The following is a 25,147-nucleotide window of genomic DNA, read 5'->3' on the forward strand; positions in this document are numbered from 1 at the left end:
CAGAATACCCCATAGTGCCTCCAACACCGTGTAATGCCAAATAGCTGCCCCTATACAGTATAATGCCACCATAGATGCACTAATACATAATGCCCCATAGTTGCACCCATGCACTATAAAGCCAACGCAGATGCCCCCATACATTATAATACCCACACAATTTGCCCCATACAGCATAATGCCCCCATAGCTGCTCCAATACAGTGTAATGCACACTTAGCTGCCACCATACAGTATAATGCCCAGTGCCACAATGCCCCTGTAGATACTGCCCACATCGATGGTGCCAGTGCCCATGTAGATAGTGCGTGTCCCCTGTAGATAATGTCCGTATAGTGCCACCACCCTGTAGAGCACGCTAACCCCCCCCCCCCTAGTTAACGCAATTGGGGCTCCCCCTAAAAGCACAATCCCCAGGCAGAGGGGATACCGCTCCAGCAGGAGCCCCTGACATCATGTCCATATATGGACAGCGACGTCAAGGGCTATCCTGAAACAGGAGAGCTTGCATTGCTCTGGCAGGGGACTCCATAGTTGAATGCTGAAGCAGGGAGCGGACCGTTCCCTGCTTCAGCATTGGATTAATCTGTATCTGCGTCCCGGGGATGCAGTTACAGTTGACACCGGGACACTGCCCGGAGTCCGGGACTGTCCAGCTGAATCCGGGATGACTGGGAGGTATGGTACAGATTGTCACCAATTACAAGTGTAGGTGGGGAATGAACAAAAGCTGCAGAGGAAGTGGACGGAGTAAGTTTGGACGACTGTTGTGAACCGGTACTGAGGAGCCTAGGAGAGACTGCTGTGGACCATTCTAGTCAGTATCTATCGGGGAGTGTCACATGACGAAGAGTCGTATCGTCATCAAACAAGGATGTGCCCCTAGACTTCCGGACCCCCGGCAGAGCTATAAAAAATAATCTCAGAATCAGCGTGACGGGGGACCGGAATGTATATTAGCAGTGTATCACATTGGTCCCTACATAGCCCCTTTAAAGCATAATCTTAAGCATTTCTGACACCTCCACAGGACATGCCATAAATGCCCGATAGGTGCGGGTCCCACTTCTCCATAGAGTTCAATAGAGGTGGCCACACATGCCCTTTCCAAAAGACTTCAAAAGGAGAGGTCCACGTGAAAGTGCAACCACCTCTCCATTGAACTCAATGGAGACTGCATGGCCCTAAATTGGTGAAAGGGGACCAGAGGTGGGACTGGCCACTCTCCGGCATTTCCAGATACCCCATAAATGCTTAAAATGGGAATAACCCTTTAAGTTTCCATTCACGGCTGGAGATGTTTTACATCTAAATAAAGGAACAAATAAATCTTTAGGTTTTTGGAATTTTATTTTAAAACAGGATACCCAGGTTGACTTGTAACCACAGAAATTACATTTATGATTCATTGTAAAGTTTCCGGTCTGTAAAAAAAAAAAAAGCACAGTAAAAATAAAAAATAAAATTAAAATGGCTATGACCCCTTCTTCTTGGCACAGAATGGGTAATGTTATAAACGAGAGGATCCAGCAAAATACAGAGAGGAGAGAAAAGGGGCAGAAAAGGGGCCATAGATCAGCCGAATGTGCAAAAACAAGTGCAGGAGAAGATCAACCAAATTAACAATGGTTTAGAAATATAGCCATGTCTATCTATATATATATTATGAATTGTATGCGATAGGACACATGGACTTTCTGCATAAATCAATTTAGCAACACAATATAAATTGATGGCAGATCCAGAATCGGCAGGACTTTCTTATTCCTCCCAGAGTAGAACTCTCAGCAGATATTACAATACTGTGACCAATTACATAGGAGACGTCTGGAGTCTCAGGGTTGAGGTAAAGCCACAGAGTGGCACCGACCCGGCCAACAACCTCGCCAGCGCAATGTGCCGTCAAATAAATGGCCTTGCGTTGTTGCGGGTAAAACGGACCTTTACCTACAGAATCGTATGGCCATAAGTGGGGAATTAATTAATGGCCGCACGATTTTGCAGGTCAATGGACATTTTACCCACAACACCGCGCGGCAATTAACAGGCTACTTGACAACCACGCCGGTGGTTGGCCGCATCGCGGCTGGGTCAGTGCCGCTCCGTTTGGCCTTACCCTTACTCAATGACACCTTCTCATCCTTCCTCTAGACCAACCTGTGGCTCTCCAGCGGTTGTGAAACTACAACTCCCAGAACGCTCTGAGCTGCCGGCGCGCAAATAAGTGACAAATTCTTCTCGTTCCTGCAATTGCATGAGATTTCTTCTCCTGTTAATGAGCGTGGGGACCTAATACAAGGCCGTTTATCACATAGCTGCAGAGTATTGGTAGAACTTCCTGTGACCATTAACATTGCTACGTGTAGGGACGAGGTAGTCACCAAGTCACGTGGTTGCTAGGCAATCAAAACTGGCCCAAACCTGAAAAATACACTAAACAGCAGATTCTGCACACATATGCGATACTATGTTGGGTATATACTATGCTACTGTAGTTTATAAATATATTAAAGGAACACTCCAGACAAAACGGATACTGTATCATGTCTAGTGCAGGGTTTGTGGGGGCGGAGCATGACACAGGGATTCAAAGAACAAGAGAGAAAAGTCATGTGACACCTCACAGGCCCTGCAATAAACATAGCACAGTATCCGTTTTTTTCCAGGACCGTTCCTTTAACTGCACATGTCCTGTATATAACGCTCACGACGGAGGATTCAGTCCAGCACCAGTTATTTACAGTCACTGACAAGAATTCAATGTATGTGCCATTACCTCTGCCCGACAAGGGTATGATGGAATAATTCTCGTGGAAGACCCAGCCTGCTTCTGATTGGAGGTATTTTTTTTAGGCATCGGGATGTTAGAGAGTATACAAAATAAGATTCAATAAAAAGTGATTATATGACATAAAATCAACAAGTCAAAATGGAATCATATCAAATATATTTACTTTACTTAAAACTGGACTATGAAAATGTGATAATTGTATGTGGTTGTCAGAAATTTGAAGAAAAAAACAAACCTGCCTCCCCCCATCCCACCTAGAAACAGCGCCACCCTTGTTTTCAGGCTGTGTATGGTATTGCAGCTTATCTCTATTTAAATACCAGATGCAACCAATGGACTGGGGGTGGTGCAGTTTCTAGAAAAACAAGGTGGTCTCTTCTTTCTTATCTTGATTGAACAGTTGATGCTAAACTTCTATCTAAAAAAGAAACCCCACATTTAATCCAGCCATACACAAGATACCAAGCAGAAGAAATGTATTGGTCTGACTTATCGCCCTGGACCGGTCAATTAACATCCACATTCTTACGTGGGCCGCTTGTACGTGTCAATTTCTTTGGGAGGAGGAGGCCAGATACCTCTGGTACCCTTAATCTCAAGGGGAGGCAACAAGATGCACCGTGAAAAACCAAACATGGATATCGTCCCCCAGAGCGTAAATGCCTGAACCGGACCAGCATTGGTCAACGTATTGCTTTCTTTCCCTAGTAAGAAGACATTTCATCCAAAAATGGAAATTACAAAAATGTCTAAAAAATGCTCAAAAAGACATCCGCCTTCTTACTTTAATGAGCGACCGAATGGATCTACAAAATAATTTATTGAATTTTTTTGAATTGTAATGTCTCGGTATAAGAGTAACTACAAAAGGCAAAAAATAGACCTATTGCGTAAGTCAAAATCTACACTGGGGCGGGTCACTTCACAGTCAAGGCCCCTATAAAAGGTCACCAAGTAAAGCAGGAGACTATTGTGGCTTTAGATTCAAACACATAATTAAGATACATATAATGTAAATCAAGAAAAAAAAAAAATGTATATAAAAAAAAATTAAGGCTAAAAAAATAATAATCTGGAAATCGGGTTTGTGGCCTTTTACTTTTTAACCCTTAAACATGCGTCGAAAGGCTCGAAGCAGACATATCAAATGGTTTCTTATATACACTTGGCTCACGAGAAGATGAAACGGCCAATAGACTGAACCCCAGGACAGTAACAAGACCACACACGCGTTTTAACATTCTGCAAAGTGTAAAAACACACCAGTCTGTATAGCCAACCCAAAAATTCTAGAAAATCAAGTAATTGCATAGAGAGCGCCACAAAAAGATCATAAAGCACCAAAAGCAATGTAGGGCAGATCACCCAGGAGTTTATTCTGTCCCTTATATGGAACCTCATGACAGTCCCGAGGCTGTAAAGCTCTTCCATAGTATGGGTCCTTCTACACCGGCCAATATTGGCCGTAACGAGCGCCGATCAACGAGACAACTCGTTGATCGGCGCTGGTTTGCTCCTTTCACAAGGACCTATGTATGTGGACGAGCGCTCGTTATTCGGAACGATCTTCCCCATGCATTACGATCACGTCGGCAGCACGTCTCCGTTTACACAGGGAGATGCGCTGCCGATAACGATATTTCTTGCTGCATAAATGATACGATCAGCGGATGATTGTGCGCTCATTGATCGTTGCCCTGTTTACACATGGCAATGATTGAGAGCGATCGCTCGCTCCTATAAACGCTCGTTTGCCTGATCATTGCCCTATTAAAGGGCCTTAACTTATGGGGCCAAACCAATGACCAGTGTAGGTGGGCCGGAGCTGATCAAAATATTAGATTATTCAACATTTCAAGATTTCGCTGCCCAGATAAATGAAGTGTTATTTTCTTCCAATTAGACATATTTTAATCATTGCCTCAAACTGTGAAATGATCACAAAAAAAATTCCATTTAATTTTAACACCCAAAAAAATGGAGTATGTCAGCCTTCTTCCATGTGATATTTTGCAGAAACTGGATGTGTCACTTTGGACAGTCTCTTTTTGTATTCTGCTGCAGGGACCCCCAGCAATCCGCTGTAAACTGTGGGGGAGTAGGTGTTTCATTTTCCTGGAGCGCCACCACAGGAGAAATGAAGCATTACAGAATGTATATTGAAATCAATGAGTTGTCCATGTGGGTCCTCTAGTGTGAGAATCCAAGTCAGACAATTCCATTAAGTCTCATATTACCACGTTCATGTGATTCATGGCACACACATTATTTCACTTGAATCACAATCCAACAAAAATCAACTGAAGATTTCAAAGCAAGCGTGTTTTCTGAAGTGTAAATGGGTAAAATCAGCTGGTAAAAAAAGCTCAAGAAGTGACGTTGCTATTTTACAAAGAATATTTTTTACAAGGTATTTTTTAAATCAGCATCGTAAAAAAATGCTTCACATCAACTAGAGTCTTTCCCATTGAAGTCAATGGGGAGGCGTTTGCAGGCGGAATTCAAGTGTATTTTGGGGCGTAATACAATTGGTTTATGCTCCAAAATATGCCGGAAACTATGCTGTGTGAACACGGCCTTACTTTGATCACCGTGCCACGTCTTGCAGGCAACTACACCTTTTGCGTCACACCTTGACTTTGAATCATCACACTTCCAAAGTGGCCATGTAACCCAGACCTAATTCTTATTAGATGGAAGGTAAAATAGACATATGTACATCAGACGACTGATCCTTACAATACAAGTTTTTACCTTCCTGCAAGAGAACAGGCTGAAATAAATCTATATCCCAATACTCAAATGTTGAGCTCGACCAAATTCCTAATATTTTTCTTCTCAAGCATTTTACAAGAACCAAAACCGATTTGAAAAGACTAGACTTTAGCCCAGATTTCTTAATACTGGCAAGCAAGTTGAACCTATTAATATCACAAAGAGGACACAAACACTACAGTAATAATTCAAGATTTGTTGTGTCTTGAGTTGGTTTCCTTTTACAATAACAAGGCAATCTTTTACAGGGGACACAGAGTCAAACATGCTATTTACATTTCACATTTTCAAGATGTCTGTTAAGGTACAACCATATTTTTTTCCCCATTTTGGCTGCTCCAGTCAAGGATATGAATATATATATATAAAAAAACAAAACAACTAAACGGTAAAGCAAAAACTTAAGTGCCAACAACATCATTGTGCTTTCTAAATTAAGTGGCAGATTAGTCCATAATGGTCTCATTTGGATCAACGTGGCTCAGTTTTTGATCCTGTGGTCCAAGCCATTAGGACTTGATGCAAAACATCATTGATGTTGTATTTATATAATAAAAAGGAGTCCGAAGGGTTTTCTCCAAGATGGCAAAAGTCCATGATATTAGTGGGGTGCGGTACATTGACGATGTACATATCACATCCCATTAAAATGGTTAGGGGATATCTGCACAACAACAACAAAAAATCCCATTACTATATCCCTAAGATTTGAGACAATGGACGATCAAGCTCGACAGCTTTAGCACCAGTGATAGAAGTTGGAATCCTCCAGTTGTAGACATCTTGAATGTAGGCTGTGAGGTTTTAAGTAACATCCAGTTGTAGCAACTTGTTCTCCTGATTAAAATCTCATGTTTCTTATGGCCATAAGGAAACAAATAAATAATATACAAATGTATTTGTAAAAGGTAGGACCAAAAAATCCAGGCTCCGTCCTCAGGTAAAATGAAGACTGATGTTTGGCATTAATAAGGGCAATCAGACACCAGTTGTGTGAGTTAGTGGGACAAGAGAGGAAATACCAACAATTTATACAATGAAGTTATAGAAGAAAAAAAAAAAAAGGGAAATTAATTGGACTTGATTGTAAGGTGGATAGTCAACCCCCTCCCCACCTCAGATCCCAAGCAAACCCAAATATGATCATGTTCTATAGTTCATAACAAGGTCATAGATGTTCATGCATTGTATCTCCTGTCTCTATCCATTAGTAGCAGTGCCAATTAGATTAACCACCATTTGAGTAAAAAAAAGCACGAGGGGCTGTTAATGGAGGTCTCTCTTCTGAGACATAGTGGTTTTCGTTGTCCAACAAAAGGCAAAAAACTGGCCCGATGACGAGCTACAGCGGTTACTTCAATGATCAAAAATGTAAATTCTCCACACCAGAACTGGTGGAGTAAACGGCAGTAATCACTTCAAAAAAGGGGAAAAAAGTCTTGAAGTTTACCGCTTCTTGCTATACAATGCCAATATCACGCCACCCAAGAAGCCCCCCCCCCCTCAATATATAACAAAAAAAAAACCTTCATCAAGCACCTTCCCAATTGTTTTTGTGTGATTTTATCTTAAAGCTCTAGAAATCCTTGTACAAAATTTCTCATTCTTCTAGTTGCCCGAGTAGGAGGGTTCTAAAACAAGTCTGTGTAGAACAGAGAGGGAGTCTCCTGTATAGCATATGGAAAGTCACATGACAACAAACGTAATTTTGGAAAGGAAATGATGGTCACTCAGGGAAAAAGTTAAGTGGTTTCTCTAAGCAACCTAACACCCTACAGGGGCCCTGTAAGAGAAATAGATTGTGTACAGGTATGTGATACTAAGTATACACAGGCGGGTACAGGTGTACTGCAGTGGAGTTAACTGTACAGTAATCGAAACCAAAGAAGCCTATTATATTACAGAGTATTGAACCACAGGCGTTACACAGGAGGACAAAATGCAGTAAAGCACCAAAGCATGATGAGCAACACAACATGCAATTTACAATATGGAATGTGCACAGAAAGTCTGGTCATTGGTGACAAAACTGCTGCCAGCCCTGCGAATGTTTTTTTTTTTTTTCAAAAATGCACTAAAAAGTATTTCAATATCATTAAGTGGTTTTTAAAGGGTTACAATAATAATACTGAAATCAACACATTGGATTTGTATGCATGGGAGGAGGGGCAAAATTATAATATTAAAAACATAGGCAAAAAGAGTACAAAATTAAAATATTCCATACGTTTTGTTTTTTTTAAATAAAATTGCACGTCTTCGCTTAAGAAATTTTTTTTGAATTCCTTTAGAAAAGGCAGAATTAAGAGAAACGTGAAAGAAAAAGTGTAACCCCAGGAGAGACCGAGGTCTCTATATAAAGATACAGATGATTGAGAGAGATTCCTGGACTGAAGACAAGAGATGAGCTCCTCATTGAGGTCAGCGATTTCCGGGGGACGTCTCAAGAAACTTGTAATTCCACGTTTCCATGCAACGGTTTTCTTTGTTCTTCCCGTGGACAGGGTGCAGGGTTCGAAGGCTAGAAGTACAGGTAGGGGTGTCTAGGAACGCCAACATTTTTTGTAGACACATTGAACCACACAGCAGGAGGAGTTCGGGGCTATGGCAGGTGGATCTCTGTCTGAAGACGTCTGTATTACCCGCTTATTGGCGAGCTTCCGATTCCGGGCGGTTAGTAGCCAGATACTTCGCTCTCATGCTTGACGTGTACTGGGAGGAGGGGGGGGGGGGGGGAAATAGACAGAAACAAAAAATTAGCACAGTCAATGTCCCAGAATTGGAATCTAAATTGTAAGCACCCGCTTTATCCTCCTCCGGATAACCGGCAATGTTGAACAATTATACACAACAGTATGACGACAATCTGACCCGATAATCTAAAACACGACCTCTGTGATGAATGGCAAAAAAAACCATGAAGTAGCGTAATGTATGAAACAGAACAAAGGACGCTAATGGAGGTTGTATTTTACGGATATGAGATATAAGCTGCGCCACCTACACCCAATGTACATGGATAAGATCATTTTATTATCAGCGGCATTCCCTAAACGCTAGAACGGTCCACCAGCGAGTGATACAGAAACAACAATATATAAGTGTATATTTCCCTAGTTTCGACAAAGACATTTCTAAAAGTGGAGGGACACATTTAAAGGGGTTGTCCTGGAATAAAACAATCATGACTTATCCTTAGGATCATGGTGCTCCCCCCTCAATGTGTATCCAGGCACAGTGACCTGTCCGTACGTGTGTCTATGCCTGGTACTGCAGCTCAGACTCATTCACTAGTCAGCTGGGGTCCCGGGCGTCATATCCGAAGGATAGTCTATTAATGTTTTAGTCTCAGAAAGTCCTTAAAGTGAAGCTCCAACTTTAGGAGTGGGTCCCCCACCCCCCCCCCCCAACGTATGCCCCGTCTACTAGCCAAAGAGTGATTCTAGGAAAAGAAGCACCGAATACCTGAACCATCAAAGCATTACGGAAACCGCTTATTGATTTCAATGGCAGCAGTTTTTAACACAACGGGGAAGATTTATTAATACTGGCACACCATACGAGCGGAGCGCCAGTCTCTCCCCTAGTGCAGCGTGCGCCAAGAAACGCAACGCCAGGCTGTAAAATGTTAATAAAGGAGTCAAACTCCACACGAATCTGAAGCCATGACCACCTATCCCGACACATTATTTGTGAAGACTAAACACATTGATAACTCTACCCCGATATTTGGATACTCATGCGATGAGATAATTAAAGCAAAAAAAATAAAGCCAAATAAGATCCACCAACAGCATCTAACTGACAGTTTCCAGATAACACTGTAAAATATTTTTTGCCATGTTCACTTTTCAATGATGCTAGAATTGACTGACTGTTAAGCCAATGGTAACCATAGGGGGCGCTCCATTCATACAAGGATATATTTTTCCATGTAATGAAACAGTTTATTATTGGTATAATGCTCTACCCGAAAAAAGGATCAGTAAACCACCCTATCCAGGCTTCTGTCCCTTCTCCAGACCGTGAACACAACGTGCTCCTGGCATATCACAATAATAGTTTTCTTCAGCGGGGAATCACCAGAATTATTTTTGCGGTAAAAATTGTCGATCAATTAAGGTAAGATCAGTGACCCCCCCCAATATATGTCCTGCCCCCCAAATAGAACAGTCTCGGCTGATTGTCAATACACCCAATAAGTCAGGCATGAAGTGATAACCATCACACACATCTGTGCACAGACGTCTACACGTCCATAGGAACCCTGTGTAAGAGCGGGTATATGACTACGGTGCAGCACTCTCCCTGTCCTGATGGGATTAATTGGCATTTTGGATGCCCTAGCAAATATTATCCTTTACATTTTCCATCTGGCCTCTTATTATTCTTAGAATTGAAGAGTGTAGAACAACTTTCTTAGCATACAAACTTGTTATATTGAACAATTCCTCTATGTAGTTGATAGACCATGAACTTAACATCTTCTCTTGCTCGGACAGACTCGAGCCACCCATGTCTGACATGGCCGCCCGTCACTTGAATATCCGCCATGTAGCAAACGGAACATCAGATATATGAGATGTCGGTCATGCATTGATCGCCTAGGCGGCTTTGAAATAGGGTCGTCTTTATGAGACAATCCCTTTAACTTCAGCCTGTAAATGGGACCGACTATGGAGTGTAGTCTGCTGACTGGCCCGCATGGATGAGACAGGAAATCCGAGTTCTCTACAGTCCTGCCTCTGTATAACTGTATAATACCCGGTTAACTACATGGGGATAAAACAAAACTTCTCCTAGCACTGGGTAGAGACTAGAAGCATCCTCCATTAAATGACCGGATCTTAATAGACCAGTGTCACGAAAAAAAAAATTTTTATATCAATTTGCTTTTAGTGTTTTATTAAATTTTTTTTTTCTTTATTTGTGTGTTTGTGTTTTACTTTTTTTTTTTCACTTTTTCTTGTCCATGGGGGCTGCCATTTTTTTTTCCATCTCTGTATGTGTCGATTAACGACACATACAGACATGGAATACGGCACATACAGTCCCATAGAGAATGCGAACGGGACCCGTTCCATCCACTATGTTGTACGCCGTCTGTGTGGGAAACGGCGCATGCGCGGCTCCCACACAGTCCAAATTGAAGGTCTTCGGCCGAGCGACGTCCGGCGCCATTTTCTTGTGGACCGGAAGCCGCGGCCGGACAGTAAGATTACTACTTCCGGTCGCGGCTTCCGGTCTTGTGCACTTGGAGCGGAGGGTTCAGACTGAGCGGACAGACCAGGGGGAGCGGCGGCGGCAGGAGCAGGTAAGTTATTTCTGTGTATGTTCGTGCTTTACTGTGTGATTACTACTGTATCTAATCCTCCTACACTGTGTGTTAGCTAAAAAAATGGCGACACACAGTGTAGGAGATTTGACCGTCCAATCCCCTCGTTTCTCCCGGCACTAGCCAGGATAAGGGAGGGGGGATTCTGTGAGCTCACTAGAGCGAGTGTGTATTAAATTTTGCAGCATAAAGCAATGTGGTTGCTTTACCACATGCCAATGCTGCAATTTTGGGAATTGCTCCATCTAGTGACCAGCACTGGGAAATGTTATAAATTAGAATCTAATTTATAATATTTCCTGACTCGTGAAAAAATTAAAAAAATTAGAACAATGTTTAATCACCTACACACTAACTGTTTAACTAAAAAAAAAAAAAAAAAAAAAAAAAAAATTTTTTTTTCTAGCAACACATTCCCTTTAACATGCTCAAAGTTTACTTAGTCAAACAATGATTTTCTAATGGCAAATTCTATTCCCTGAGCTCCCTCCGTCTACATTTCTGTGTCACCTGACCGTAAGTGTAACACAATAACAGCCATGAAAACAATGGAGGGAGATGACAGGAAATCCACGGAATGGTCATTGCTTTCTGCAGGAATGAAGGTCAATGTGTTAACACCTGTGGAGGGGAAGGAAACAAGAGAGAACAAAAACACCAACAATTTAAAGCCCCAGAGTTCTAGAAATGACAAACCCAAGAGAGCGGTGAGAGGGGGTTGGGGGTAGAGGTTTGCAAGCTGAGCGATTCGTCATGCATGCAGCGAGCCAGTACGTTGTGCCACAGCTCTACCCTCTGCCAAGTGTGGGCGGCTGCAGCCAAAGCCGAATAGAAAGAAGCACAGCAGGCGCTCAGACATAGTAGAAGCACAGACAGCGTGAATCCACTGGAAGGGATCAAGCAAGGATGAAGAGGACGTGTGCGGAGGAGTGTGGTTGAAAAGTGTCAGGGCGGCTGAAATGTGATCATGGAGTGATCGCTACGATTAAAGCAACATCCACATCCAGGGTTTCAGGCTGGGGTACTCCAGTACAATAATAAAGACCAAATTTGTATAAAAGTCATAAATGGAGCCCGAACAGACGCTTCTGCAAGGGCATCATGGCACTGAATACAACGGATCTCATGAGCATTGCAGAACTGCACTTAGATGGTCCGTCAGCTGAAACATCTCCGACCAGAACAAAACTAGGCGAGAGATTGTATGCTGCGTGCTGAAAAACAAATTTATCGAGACGGACACCCATAATTGAGTGGGGTTGTAGAAGATTAAAAAAAAAAAAAGGGTCTCTGAGAAACAGCGCCACTCTTGTCCATAGGATGTTTCTGGTATTGCAGTTCCCTTGCATACACTTGAATGGTGCTGGCTTGCAAAACCAGACACATCTAATGTATAAGAGATGGAAAAACCCACACCCTTTTTTTTCTAATCTCCTGCAACTCCTTTAAGGATCCTTTCATTCAGATGTCCTTGGGTAAGGCTGCCTGACTCCTTTGACGCCTAACTTTCTCGATTTCTCCTGCAAATCCGTCAGCGCAGAGAACAAGCTTTCAAAAAAAGTGTTTATATCCTAAAATGTCCAGTTTTGTATTTCCATTGATATATTTTATTGCGAACAGGCACTTTTGGGGATCCTATTAAGAATGGCCATTGAGCAGGTACATGACCTGTTCACATCACCTTACGATGAAGGGCCAGGTGATACATTTGGTAAGGGAAGATGACGATACTTTAATACGGCCATATACAAATCACTGTCATCTATAAGAAGTTTTGACAGGTAAGGAATATGCATGTTTGGCACAGCCATTGCTATGGAGAAGGGGTGAGCGACTGGCAGAAAACTCTGGCACGGTTAATCATGGGGTTGGTACGACGGGGATGGGGGGGGGGGTGAAGCCCACCTTCGACAGTGTCTTGAAGCTCTTAACTAACATGCATCCTTTCCATTATACTTTTATATATTTTTTATTTATGTATTTTTGTATATTTTATGTTTTTTTTATGGCTTTTTACTTTTAACTGTTTTTATTAATAAAAATTGTGACAAAAATCTAATTGCACAAAATTATTTGCAGACTGTATGATGCAATATACATATATTTTTTTCTACCACTGGGGAAGAAGTATATAGAAGAGGACTAGTGCCACATGTACTGTATGCGAGACGCGTCCGGAAAACATTTTGAGATGTACTATATGACATTTTTCTCAATCCTGATGATTTACAGTCTAGGACGGTGATAAAACAATTTATTTCTGGGATGATGCTCCCAAGAGTCATATACTGTCGGCACAACTTACTGTAAACACATCTTATTATGTTACAGGATGGACTATTAACATGCCTCAAAGGCTATTAAAGAGGATCTCGGAGCTCTCCGGACAAGTCTTTTACTAAATACTTTCCTACCCATGAGATAACGCATCTACAGCTCTGTGTTGTGCCATTCCTCTGTTACTCCTCCAGGAATTGTATGAATAAATTAACTGGGCTTAGCATTTCCCTTGTAAATAGGGTGTGTCCCTACACAGCATGACACTGTCCAATCCGTGCTGAGAGTTTGTGTGTAGGGACACACCCCTTTGATATGGGGAATGGTAACTAGTTGTTACATTTATTCATACATTTTCCAGGAGGAGTAACAGAGGAACGGCACAATGTAGAGTTCTAAGAGAAAATGCTCCCGGATTGTTACTTCTTGGGGAATACAAGTATTTACTAAAACAGACAGGTGCTCCTTCAGGTAATACATTTTTTTTTTGAGTAAACAGAGTCAAGGGTAGGGGATGATCTATGCTCATATAATGGCGGTCAGAAATCATAGTATGACATATAAATTTCGGCAACCAGTTAACATGGAGCGAGATGCGTTTTGAAGTGTAGATAGTTTGCAAAATTATATTTTTTCCAGGCGAACAGTAGAAATATCTTTATATCCAAGCGGATACTATAATCTAAACCTTTAGGCAAATAAGTATGGAGAGGGGGAGGAATGATTGCTGATCCGGCCCATCTCCTTGTCCTGCACATGCTCACATGGCAGAGAGCATGCTGGGACACTTCATTAAAACGGACCGCCTCTTGGTGAAAGAGGGACAAGAACGTCTTATCCGAAGTTCTACACGATATACGAGATCCATGGTTTCCTACAAGAACATAAGTCAGGCGCCCTATAAAGAAAGTGCCTATAGCCATCAATAAAACACAGATCTGTCCCATTTCAGGCTTTGGTTGTAGTGTTTTGGGAGTTGGTGGAGAAGTTTAGGCGTTGGCCAGGAAGGAGGAAGAAGAGGAGGAGAAGAGTGCAGGGTTAAAGGAGAAGGAGCGGGTTGAGTGAGGAGGGGGAGGAGGGACCTTTGTTTCAGTACCTGTTCCATTAGCGAGCGCTGTTACCAGTACGTCCGTGCACTGTCCGAGGGTTTAAACTGCCAGCTCAAATGGCTGCTACTGTCCATGGCAGCCAAATACAACTGTGATGTTGCAGGAAAGAAAGAGAAAAAGAAAGTGGAGCCTGAACGTGCATGAAACATGAAATAGTGCAGCCGACACATCACGGTGGATCGAACATCCATGTGTGCGCAAGAGGGAAGGCTCTATCACTCTACAGGAATAGCCCTGGATCAAAAAAAAGGGAGCACACGGGGGGAGGGGAAGACTGGGAGAAGAGATACCAACAAACACTTGACCACGTGAGACGTCTCTACATCAATATCATCTCAATGAGAGAACATTTGTGTAGCTCTGCTCTTTAGATACCAATACCTGGTAGTGAATGACCCCCAAATTTTGCAGGAGACTCAAAAAACACTCATGGCTGGAATTTCCTGCGCAGGTGAGTGTCTGCCCACCGACATGTTGCAACTCATCCCCCATTACCTTCAAACTGTCCAACCCTTTAGCCGTTACCTTTCTTATACTAAACCTTCCTAAATAAGACGTACTTATCCCACCAAGTTCCCGGAGGGGATCGGCAAACCTCATCATTTTGGTCTTATTCGGTTACGTTTCCTAAATTAAAGTTACCAGCAATAAATAAGTAAATATATCCAACTAGATTGGCCGATACTGTAGTAAAAAGATCTCACATTGGATGGACCAACTATGGAGCTCGGATAAGGAGAACGTAAGCCATTAATAAAATCTCTGTTGAGAACCGTTCCAGTGTCGCCTTCCCCGCTGATGCAACGGTCGGACGCAATGAGAGATGACAAAGTGATGTTTTAATTAACTAGTCAAGCCTTGCACGGCCATTCAATTTCCCTGTTGATTTTCCCTTTAATGAGCAGCCGCGGGGAGGAGGTCAACGCTGGGGGTCATCTGTCAATTCCGAAAGCTGAAAGCAGCCAGTTCTTTTTATATGTGATCCAAGTATTACTACTATAATCTCACTTATATTCTCCAACTAAAGGAACCTCCTGGTCATTCGAATGATGCGGTTATATGATGCCTATTTGCAGGGAATGTCCACTTTTTTTTTTCTAAAATCGGTAAAAAAAATAAAAATGTGTGCTCATTAACTTCTTAATATATATTTTTATAGCAGGCTGAGCTCCATTTTTCTGATACAGAGCTCCAAACACCCTACATAGACAAACGATAATATTCAGGTTGCCTGCTGCCACCACTAGGGGGAGCTTACAACTTTCTATTTACACATTGAACTCATAGAATATGTATTAAGCTCCCCCTAGTGGTGACTGCAGGCAGACAGAATTTCATCACTTACCTATCTACGAATGGGATTTGGAGCTCTGTATCAAAAGTTCCAACCGCTGAAAAGATACGTAAAGAAACGAATCAGCACAGAATATTAAACTTAAAAACATATTAAAAAGTGGACATTTACATAAACAGCATGTAAACATTTCTTCTGGTTCTTGAGACCGGTTTATGCATCGGCCATTGGCTCCGATTTTGCACGCTTCTAATATAAGGCTGACGATATCATGTTTTATATTATTTAAAGGAAAAAACAAAAGACATCGCTGCTCCTTGCAACCTCCATCATTGTATACAAAACAAGTAAACCATACTACTTCAGTATAACCCACCAACGACCTCACAGGGACATCCAAAAAGGTTAAGATTGCCCATGAATGTCAATGTAATGTATGTGTGTAATTTAACGTATGGCCACCATTGGGCAGACACTAGTTCGGCCCATAACTTCCCCCCTAAACCTACACGCTCGGCCGAGTGCGCATGATTATTGCCAGGGGGAGAAAAGAATAAGCCGATGCCAGACCCCTTTAAGAGCGGCTTATCTCCCATGAGAACAGAGGATCAGGCATGCTGAAATGCAACGTGCCAGATTCTGGTGACCCCATAGATTGGCGGCTGATTAAAACGTGTGTGGGCCCCTTAAAAACTTAACCAAACGTTCAACAAACTTCTGACATGTCAGAAGTTGTGATCGGTGGGGGTCCAAGCACGAAGACCCCCACCGATCGCTAGAACGAAGCAGCGGAAGCGCTTGTGTGGGCACTAAGCCGCTTAGTCTCTGTTCGGCTTTTTACGGAAATCAATGTATCGGAGTACGGGCTCAATAGAAAGTCTATGAGCCCGTACACCGCTACATCGGCCTTCCGGAAAAAGCAGAACAGAAACGAAGCAACTCAACGCTCACATGAGAACTCCTGCTGCTTCGTGTTAGCGATGGGGGGAGGGGCCTAAGTGCTTGGACCCCCACCAATCAGAAGTTTAGTTACCCTTTAAGTCTGATAATACCTGCACTACACTGTTCAGAATACTTGAATGTAAAATGACTAAATATGGGGCAATGGGGGGGGGGGGGGGGGGGAATCAGGAATGTTCCCCAGATGTCAGACAGGCTGCCCCTATACACATTAGATTATGGCCTGCCTTAAAGTATGTGGACACTTTTTTTTATATTTGTGGGTTTGATCATTTCAGCCAAACCCATAAAGACCAACATACGCATCAGAACGAGTCGCCCTGAAGACGGATTGATGCGGTTATTTCGGAGTGGAGATGCCGAGGAGCTTAGCAGAGAAAAGCTTCATGGATTTAGTTTCCATGGGGAAGATGATGCACTTAACAGAGATCACCATGTGCAATGCCAAGAATCAGCTGGACGGGTGTACAGCACTTTGGAGTAGTTGCGAGACATTCACTGAAATGACCGTCTGGCAGCCTAACGGATTGGTCTGGGTTTGGCGCTACCACATGACCCGCTGACTGCGTAAATATGTAGAGCAGACTGTAAAGCTTGGTGGAGGACGACGAATTGTCTTAGCTGTTTTCCGTAGGTTGAGCCAAGTGCCTTACAGCCAGTGCAGGGGAGGGGGCGAGTCTCCCTCCCACATTTACAGCAGCTGTAAGTCAGATTGCTTTGCCTGATTCACCTTGCTGTAATTCATGGAAGTGCTCCCTCTGGTGGCCAACATAGGAAAACACGTCAAATTATTATTTCACTTTTAATACTTCATACCTTGTGGAAGGAAAAAAAAAAAAAAAAAAAGTAACTTAACATTTTTTTTTCAATTCACGACACATTCCCTTTAAAGGGGTTCTCCCACTTAAGACATTGATGGCATATCACTAGGGTGACCAGCCCATTATAACCAACGGCTGTAAAGACAAAACTCGAGCACTCAGATTAAATATGCAATTAAAGGTTTATTCGGAAGTGGGCAACAAATTGAGATTTGTAACGTTTCGGCTAATACACCGGGCCTTTGTCAAACTCGATTGCCACTGGTCTATGGGATAGATACTAGTAGAAAGTAGCGCTGCAGTAGGGGGTATATAATACCAACGGCCGACCATGTAGCATCCAAAAAACTGAGTGGAACAGGCAAGAGTCGATGGCGAGTGGAACTTTCCACAAAATTCAGGTAAACCGTGGGGGCCACAGCAGTGGTCGGACCCCCTCTGATCGATCATTGACGGCATGCCCTAGCTATATTCTATGCATTTTTCTAAATTTGGCGTGGAAGAACTGGACGATCACACACGAAGCACGGAGTCCAAGCCGAGTCCAATAAATCATCAGTGCCGAACCTCACAAATGGTCTGCGAGTTGAATATAACAGATTCTCTACAGTCATGTTCCAAAACGAAATAAAAAGCTTTCCACCGGAAGAGTAGGGGATGAATATAAACAAAAGGGGGAATCAACCCCATGTAAATGTTCATGGTTTTGGAATGAGATGTTCGTGCATGCACATATGGATGTGATGTATAGGTGTCCACATACTTTTGGCCATGTGTTTAAATATCTCTTTAGTAGACACCAAGACCTCCTATCCTTATTTTTTGTCTTCACTACAACTTCTACCAGAGTACAAATTTCTTTAGAATAATATGGCCGGGGCACAATGCTGGAGCCTTGTAATGATTGCGAAGGATTTCAACATGTTTGGAAGAAAAAAAAAGGTTTAAATGTGGAATAGGTGTGGCTAAGCCTTATAAGGGCCAGTACAGGGATGTCGCACGCGCGGCCCCTTTAAGGCCAGCCTCCGGCTAGGACATCACTTTTTGGGTGTGATGAGGTCATTGTGGAATCAGTCCATATAGCCATACATAGCTTAATGCCAATGAATAATTCAATTAGTTCCAACTAATTGCCCATGTCTGGATATATAGTCAAATCCTCGGAACTTAAAGGGCTCGTCCAGGATTAGAAACAGCGCCACTATTGTCCATAGGTTGTGTTTGGTACTGCAGCACGCTTGAATGGGAATAAGCTGTAGTACCAGACACAGCCCATGGATGGTTCTATATAAATAAAAAAAAAAAAAAAACAGCCTCCTCTTCTTCTTGGTCTCAGACGGCCCTTTTTTTTTTTACCCTTAAAATCTGTCTCACAGGTTATAAAAGGAAGAACAGTACCGATCTCTGGGACCTCCACAGTTGCCAAGAATGAGGGGCCCCTTAGTCCCTGTTCTCACTGCATTGTCCCTCTCCATAGACTTGAATGGGGCTGTCGGAAACAGTCGAATGAGGACGTAAAAGTAAAAAAAAGGTCGTCATGGACAACCCCTTTAAGCAACCCGTGAGGTCACCGTGCGAATATGAAGTCTTATAAGGCAGACTTCCCCTTAAGGTGTCCGTGGTCTTAAGCACACGTAGCATGCAACACTTGCTTATGTTTTGCCAACATTTTTCAGGTACAATGTAGATTGTTCTTTCCTCTGAGCTTTTATGCGGCGCCAAACCCTACAGCAGTATGAAGAACTACAGCCTGAACACGTCTGGTTTATTACCTACTACTAGACGCTACTGTGCTCGATTCTTATAGGATTACTATACAAGACGTGTAGGTAGCGAGCCCTAGAATGTAGGTAGCGAGCCCTAGAATGTAGGTAGCGAGCCCTAGAATGTAGTCAGCGCTGCCTGGACGATGTTGAATGGGGGTGAAGTGGCGACAAAACTTACTGAAGGAGGAGGTGACTCACGGCCAATCAGAGGAGTGTTTTCACAGCGGGGATTTTGGAAGTTTGCATTTTGACTCCTGCAAAAATGGAAATAACGTGATCAAAAATTGTGGCTTCAGAATCCAGGTGTCAAGATAGAGACAAAACAGATTCTGCTCAAAAGAATGTATAAATCTAAAGCAGCCTTCTGCCAATGGTACAATGGGTTAATAAGAGATGCCAACCAGAGGAAAATATTAATAACCACGCTGTCACCTATACTACATAATCCAAGAAGGACGAGACTGGCGTGTCTCACTGAATACGTGTACTCCTTTTTCCCTGGAGATAGTGGGTGTAGTTGTGCGAAGTGCCCCTTAATCTGAAGGTGGTCTTCCCAGCACTGTAGGCAGGTGAGGGCACGAGAGCCCGGTCGGCGCTTCTAACTGGCCAAAAGGGTTCACGTGATGGCTCCTTCCACCTGCTCGGACGCTTCCAATAACGAACGAGCAGGTGGAAGGAGAAATCACGCAAGCCCTCCCGGCCAGTAAGAAGCGCCAACAGAATTCACGTGCCCTAATTTACATATGGCGCAGGGGATCGGATCAGATAACTGGGGAAGAGTTTAGTTGGGGCAGCTGCACCCACCGTCTCCTCTTGATCATAAAGAGCTCTGTATGCCGCGGTTTTCTACGGCTGCTAGAAAGGCGGAAATCCGCACTGCCCAGGGCGGCAACTATACATGGCAAACCCCCAACCGATCTCCAAAAAGGGGGACCCTGAACAATTAAGCCTTACTACAGTGAAAATGGATTTTCCAGTACAGACGTGGGACTTTAAAAAAGGGCGATACCCTGTGATGCAATAAGTTCTGATCAGAGCGCATTGCGGAGGACGTTTTATATGGGAATCGGTTTGCTGCACCTACAGTGTGTGGATTGATCTTGTGTGTGGACAAAGTGGACCCGGACCTTTATCTCCAAGTGACAGAAGCACGGACTATAAACACCCCATTATGTACCGGTCTGCTATACATATGGGGAGGGGGGGGGGGTTTCAACCTATCCAAATAACTAGATTTGAAGGGACAACTGGAGGTTTACATTTACAGATGACCGCTTAAAAGCGTAACGATCATTTATTTCTTGAACGTATAGGGCAGGCGATCTCAAGAAATGTTGCAATATACAAAGGGTGCGTGAAAAGCACGGACCGCGCACGGACGCACATCCGTGCGTTTTATGCACCAATTACATCGAAAAACAAAAAAAAAGTGCCTGCGAGTGCGTAAAAAACACATGGCACACAGACAGATTTATGCACGTTTTTTACGCTTTTGTGAATGTCGCCCGACTGTTTCAGTCCATTCTTAATAACCAGCGACACTGATCTTATCGCCCTACCAAACGCCCTAAAGGGTAGGGGTTGCACACCGCTGGCTGGATTTCCTCGCTCGTCTCTTACTCAAAGCGTCTGGCAGGGAGAGGAGATCAACACTACTGAATTACTGCTGCACTTTACTTCCTCCCTGCTGAGTCTGTAGAAGAACCTTCATAGTTAATGAGGTCTTGTGCTTACAGCAGCCTCTGCACAGATTCATGCCGTGTATAGGTGCATACTAACATAGGAAGGGGGGGGGGAGTGAAAAGTCTAATGTGATCTAGCAGGCTTGTAGATATAGTGACCATGACCGGGCTGCAAGTTTGCAAGTGAATTAGGAAGAGAAGATCTGCAGAACAAGCAGCTTAGATATGAAGAGAAAAGCTCCACATAAGTACGGTACCTAAGGATCTAAGGGCTTGGTGATTATTTTTAGTTTTCACTGGAGGTAGGCTTTAATATTTTCAGTTTCTTTGAAGAAGCAGACAGGAAAATGTGATCAAGTATGAATGATACTGAAGATAAACGTATGTATATCCATATGACGTGTGGGTAACTATATGTGATCTGCAACGGTGTCAATGACATCACAGCCCTGAAATTTTGTTGAGACATCCTTTCGGTTGTGCATTTGCTTAACTAGCATTTTATAACTATGTATGACGGAGTGACGAGGAGGTCTCAGTGCCTAAAAAAGACATAAGAGAACAAAGTATAAAAGGGCCTTTAGTGTAGATTTAAAATCTGAAAACATTTTTTAAATAAATTACTTCAAAGCCGGGATATGATCACTTGAATTTAGAGGCCTGAAGCCTGAGCCTGCACTACTGAGAAATTCTAACACCACACCCACTTCTGATTTATCAGTTGCAGTGTTGTAATGGAAACATGAAGTTGATTCAGTTCACCGAATACATTGATGTCCCCACATGTATAACCGACACTACTCAAGCCAGGTATTGCTGTATTTGGTAGTTATCATGAGAACGTCTCAGTAGTGCAGCTTCAGGCCTACAACTTCAAACCCTCATATCTTGGCATAAAAGTAAGATATTAAAAAATGGTTTTCACATTTTTAATGTACACGAAAAGGACATTTTTCTTAGTTAAATCTCTGGTAGGTTTTCACAAGCTACAAACTTCGGGCAGGCCAAAACTCCTTGTTTCATGTACTGTCATCTCTTGCCCTACATTATGTATAATCATTTATCACTATGAAATATATAATATCTATTGATGGATATATTTTTGCTTATTTATTGGACTCAACTATTTATGCAAGATTCCCTACAGATGTAATTGACAAAATGAGGGAATGGAAGACAAAAAACGGACTCATTATTGTGACGCTTCCAACAATGATATGAAATCCTGATGACTTTCCTGGATTTTTTTTGGGTGATACATGAGGAAGGGGCCCGTGCAACACCACACACAAGGGATATGAAACGCTTTCACCATCTTATTGTGCAAAGAGTGAATTGGAAAGGGATTGGCTGCTCTGCCGAATATCACCCCTGTCTATACTTCTAATACTGACTTACATGTATTCTGTCACAGGTGCGTTGCTCACGGTATGTGCGGCCGCTGGGATACTGGTCTCGCTGCCATAGCTGCTCCCACAGCTGTACAAACTTGGCATGTGCACCCTGTAGAGGTTGTCATGAGTCTGTCGTGTTCCTGGGGTAGTGGTCTCCTCGTCTCCCTCTTCATAACTGCCCCTGGCAGGCAAATAGAAAGTTTACCCAAATTACCCCTTCGTCTTCCAACAAAAAAAACAAAAAAAAACCCAACCTCCAATGCTAAAGCAGCACTAAAAGAATAGAAAATTGTATGAATACATTGTATAAGCGGTACCAATCCTCAAAAAGTGTTTTGCAATATCTAAAAACAAAAAACATTACACGACAAACTCAAAAATGGAAATGCGAAATGGAAAAGAATAGATGCACGCAACTGACGAATTCACGGCTAGAACGTTTTCTACCGTGCAAGTCCGCATAGGAATGTTAAGAAAGAAGTATAAAACTTTATTATATTGTATGCAGGAAAAAAAACAACAATGTTATCCATTACACAACCACTAGGTGGCAGAAGATACACAAGAATCGGAGAGACCAAGTTGAGCTGAAACGCGTAGTCTATCAATAAAGTTTTCACTATGTCCACTGTTTAATTCCTGAAAACCCGATACGAATTAGAGGTCGCGCTGCAGCCCTCATCGGTGCACGCTAAACACGGTCAGAAACGCCTCCATCTTTATTCCTCTTCTTCCCACTCTAATTCTGAGAACCTTTAAAATCCTTTACATAGAGATACGTGAGAAGTAGGGTGGCAGGGATTTTCCCTCCCATTGAAGAACACTACCAGAAATGGCTGATAACTGAAAATTGATCGCATACGACTGCACAGAGAATATTTATATATATATATATATATATATATATATATATATATATATACATATATATATATATATATATATATATATAAAAAAGACAGACTTTAGGTTCATCCAATATCCTCAAGACCTCGTAAGAAAGGAATTGTATATACATTGACAGGTAGGCACAACGTTACCGACTCACCTCCTCTGCTGCCAGGTATGGGGCACGCTGCAAACTATAGAGCTGAACATCAGGGCAGTGACGAAAGAGAAAAGTACCAGGTAGATGAGCCCCTCTACTCCATCATAGCAGAAACCAGTGAGAGACTGGACATAATCCTTAAAGGGGACATCACACGAGTTATTACACAGATCACACACATGAATCATAAGACGCTGGGCAGAGTTGACATGATCCTTACCAAATGTAAACCGCGGCAATCCACCAGAGCTGTGAGGTGCTGCAGGTTGATCTCCGTTGAGTTGAGGACTCCTTGTATGTTGACAAGTTTATCCTGTGTGCGATGAAATGTCAACTTATGTTCATAAATCCCAGAGTAAAACTTAAGGCCCTGTTCACACTGAGTTTTTTTGCAGGCAGAAAAATCTGCCTCAAAATTCCTTGAGGAATTTTGAGGCTGATTTTGACCTGCCGGCAGAACATTTGCCGCGTCTTTTGCGGGGGTTTTTCGCCCGCGGCCAAAAATTCAGTCTCTCTTTTGTCATTGGGAGGTCAGAGACGGAAACGCCCGAAGAAAGGGCATGTCTTCTTTTTCCTGCAAGCTTTTTTTAGCACTCGCATGGAAAAATGCCTCTGCCTCCCATTGAAATAAATGGCGATTTCGGGCGTTTTTTGGTGGTGTTTCCGACACGGTTTCCGCGTCATAAACAGCGCCAATATACTCTCTATGAATATACCCTAAAAGTGTTTTTGCATAATTATTTATCACCTAGTCACAGGACAGGTGATAAATATCTTAAAAAAAAAAAAAAGGAAAAAAAACAAAAAAAATCGGTGGCGGTCCAACCGCTGGGATCCCCAAGGATAATGAGAACGGGCTTAACTTGCCGTTCCTGGGATCCCCATAGAAATGGAGCGGTACAACGCATGCTTAACCACCTCTACTTTAATTTCTATAGGGCTGCCGAAGATAGCGCTCAGCAGCCCCATAAAAATGAATGGAGCGGTGGTTGACCATGCGTACTACAGTTCCATTTCTATGGCTATCCCAGGAACAACAAGACAAGCCCGTTCTCATGATCGGTGGGGGTGGGGGTGGGAAAACCCCTTTAAAAACCTTTTCTGCCCTAACAAAAGCTCAGTCTACATGTCGTGTGTACGTTTCCAAGAAACCATTCCGGACTAAGCGAAATGCAACAATCATGCAGAAACCGGGGACTGCTGGAGTTCACTCGTATCTTAGGATGGGGGGGCGGGGGGGTTGAGGCAACGGATGGCGGAAGGCGCGCACGCTTACCATGGACTTGGGGTAATCTTTCACTGCTGACCGCAATAGATCTAGAACATCATCCTGCATCTCCACCAGGGCTTTGTGGCCGCCTGACAACATCTAGAAGAGACGCACATGGATGTTAGGGTCCAGCATTCGTGTTCATCAAGAATTATACACGCTGTGACTTTGCGTTGGCTCTGCTACAATCATGATGCTAGATATAATACAGGACTGGGATTGGTGTCCCCAAAATTTCACTGCTTAAAGGGTTCTTCCACAAACAGCACCTCTCCTGTCAATGGGTTGTGTCTGGTATTGCAGTTCAGTTGCATTAAAGTGAATAGGGCTAAGCTGTAATACCACACACAACCTGTGGACAGGTGTGGCACTGTTTCTGAAAGCAGCCAAGTTTTTCTAACTCCCTTAGCCGATCCATTTAATATGCTCATCACTTCTCTATTAGTTCGAAAATATATTTTGTACCATGCCGCATCTCAGACATTTATGGGGTATGCCATGAACCCCTGTTGCGTCAGACGAGACACCTGACAGTGGCCAGCCACAGACTTCTGACGTTAGAGCAGGAAATGAATCGAACAGGCCGGAATTTTCCTGTCTGCAGCTTCCCCGTTCATTAACGTCT

The 25,147-nt window shown here is 43.0% G+C and overlaps 1 protein-coding gene across 4 annotated transcripts in view; it reads right to left on the bottom strand.

The window, feature by feature from the left end:
- Window positions 1-1,331: 1,331 nt before the first annotated feature.
- Window positions 1,332-25,147, bottom strand: part of TTYH3 (tweety family member 3) — an 84,408-nt gene continuing 60,592 nt past the window's right edge. The window contains exons 9-15 of one of the 4 annotated variants that reach the window (XM_075830354.1): window positions 24,529-24,621; window positions 23,473-23,565; window positions 23,253-23,389; window positions 22,209-22,385; window positions 19,307-19,382; window positions 14,275-14,376; window positions 1,332-8,278 (exon numbers count right to left, since the gene is read on the bottom strand). In XM_075830354.1, coding sequence (XP_075686469.1) covers window positions 14,296-14,376; window positions 19,307-19,382; window positions 22,209-22,385; window positions 23,253-23,389; window positions 23,473-23,565; window positions 24,529-24,621 — 657 coding nt within the window. In that variant the 3' untranslated portion in view covers window positions 1,332-8,278; window positions 14,275-14,295. The remainder of the gene's footprint in view (window positions 8,279-14,274; window positions 14,377-19,306; window positions 19,383-22,208; window positions 22,386-23,252; window positions 23,390-23,472; window positions 23,566-24,528; window positions 24,622-25,147) is intronic. The other 3 variants (XM_075830355.1, XM_075830356.1, XM_075830357.1) reach the window with 3 other exon arrangements.

This window comes from Rhinoderma darwinii, chromosome 6 (genome assembly GCF_050947455.1).
Source record: "Rhinoderma darwinii isolate aRhiDar2 chromosome 6, aRhiDar2.hap1, whole genome shotgun sequence".
NCBI classification, from domain to species: Eukaryota; Metazoa; Chordata; class Amphibia; order Anura; family Rhinodermatidae; genus Rhinoderma; species Rhinoderma darwinii.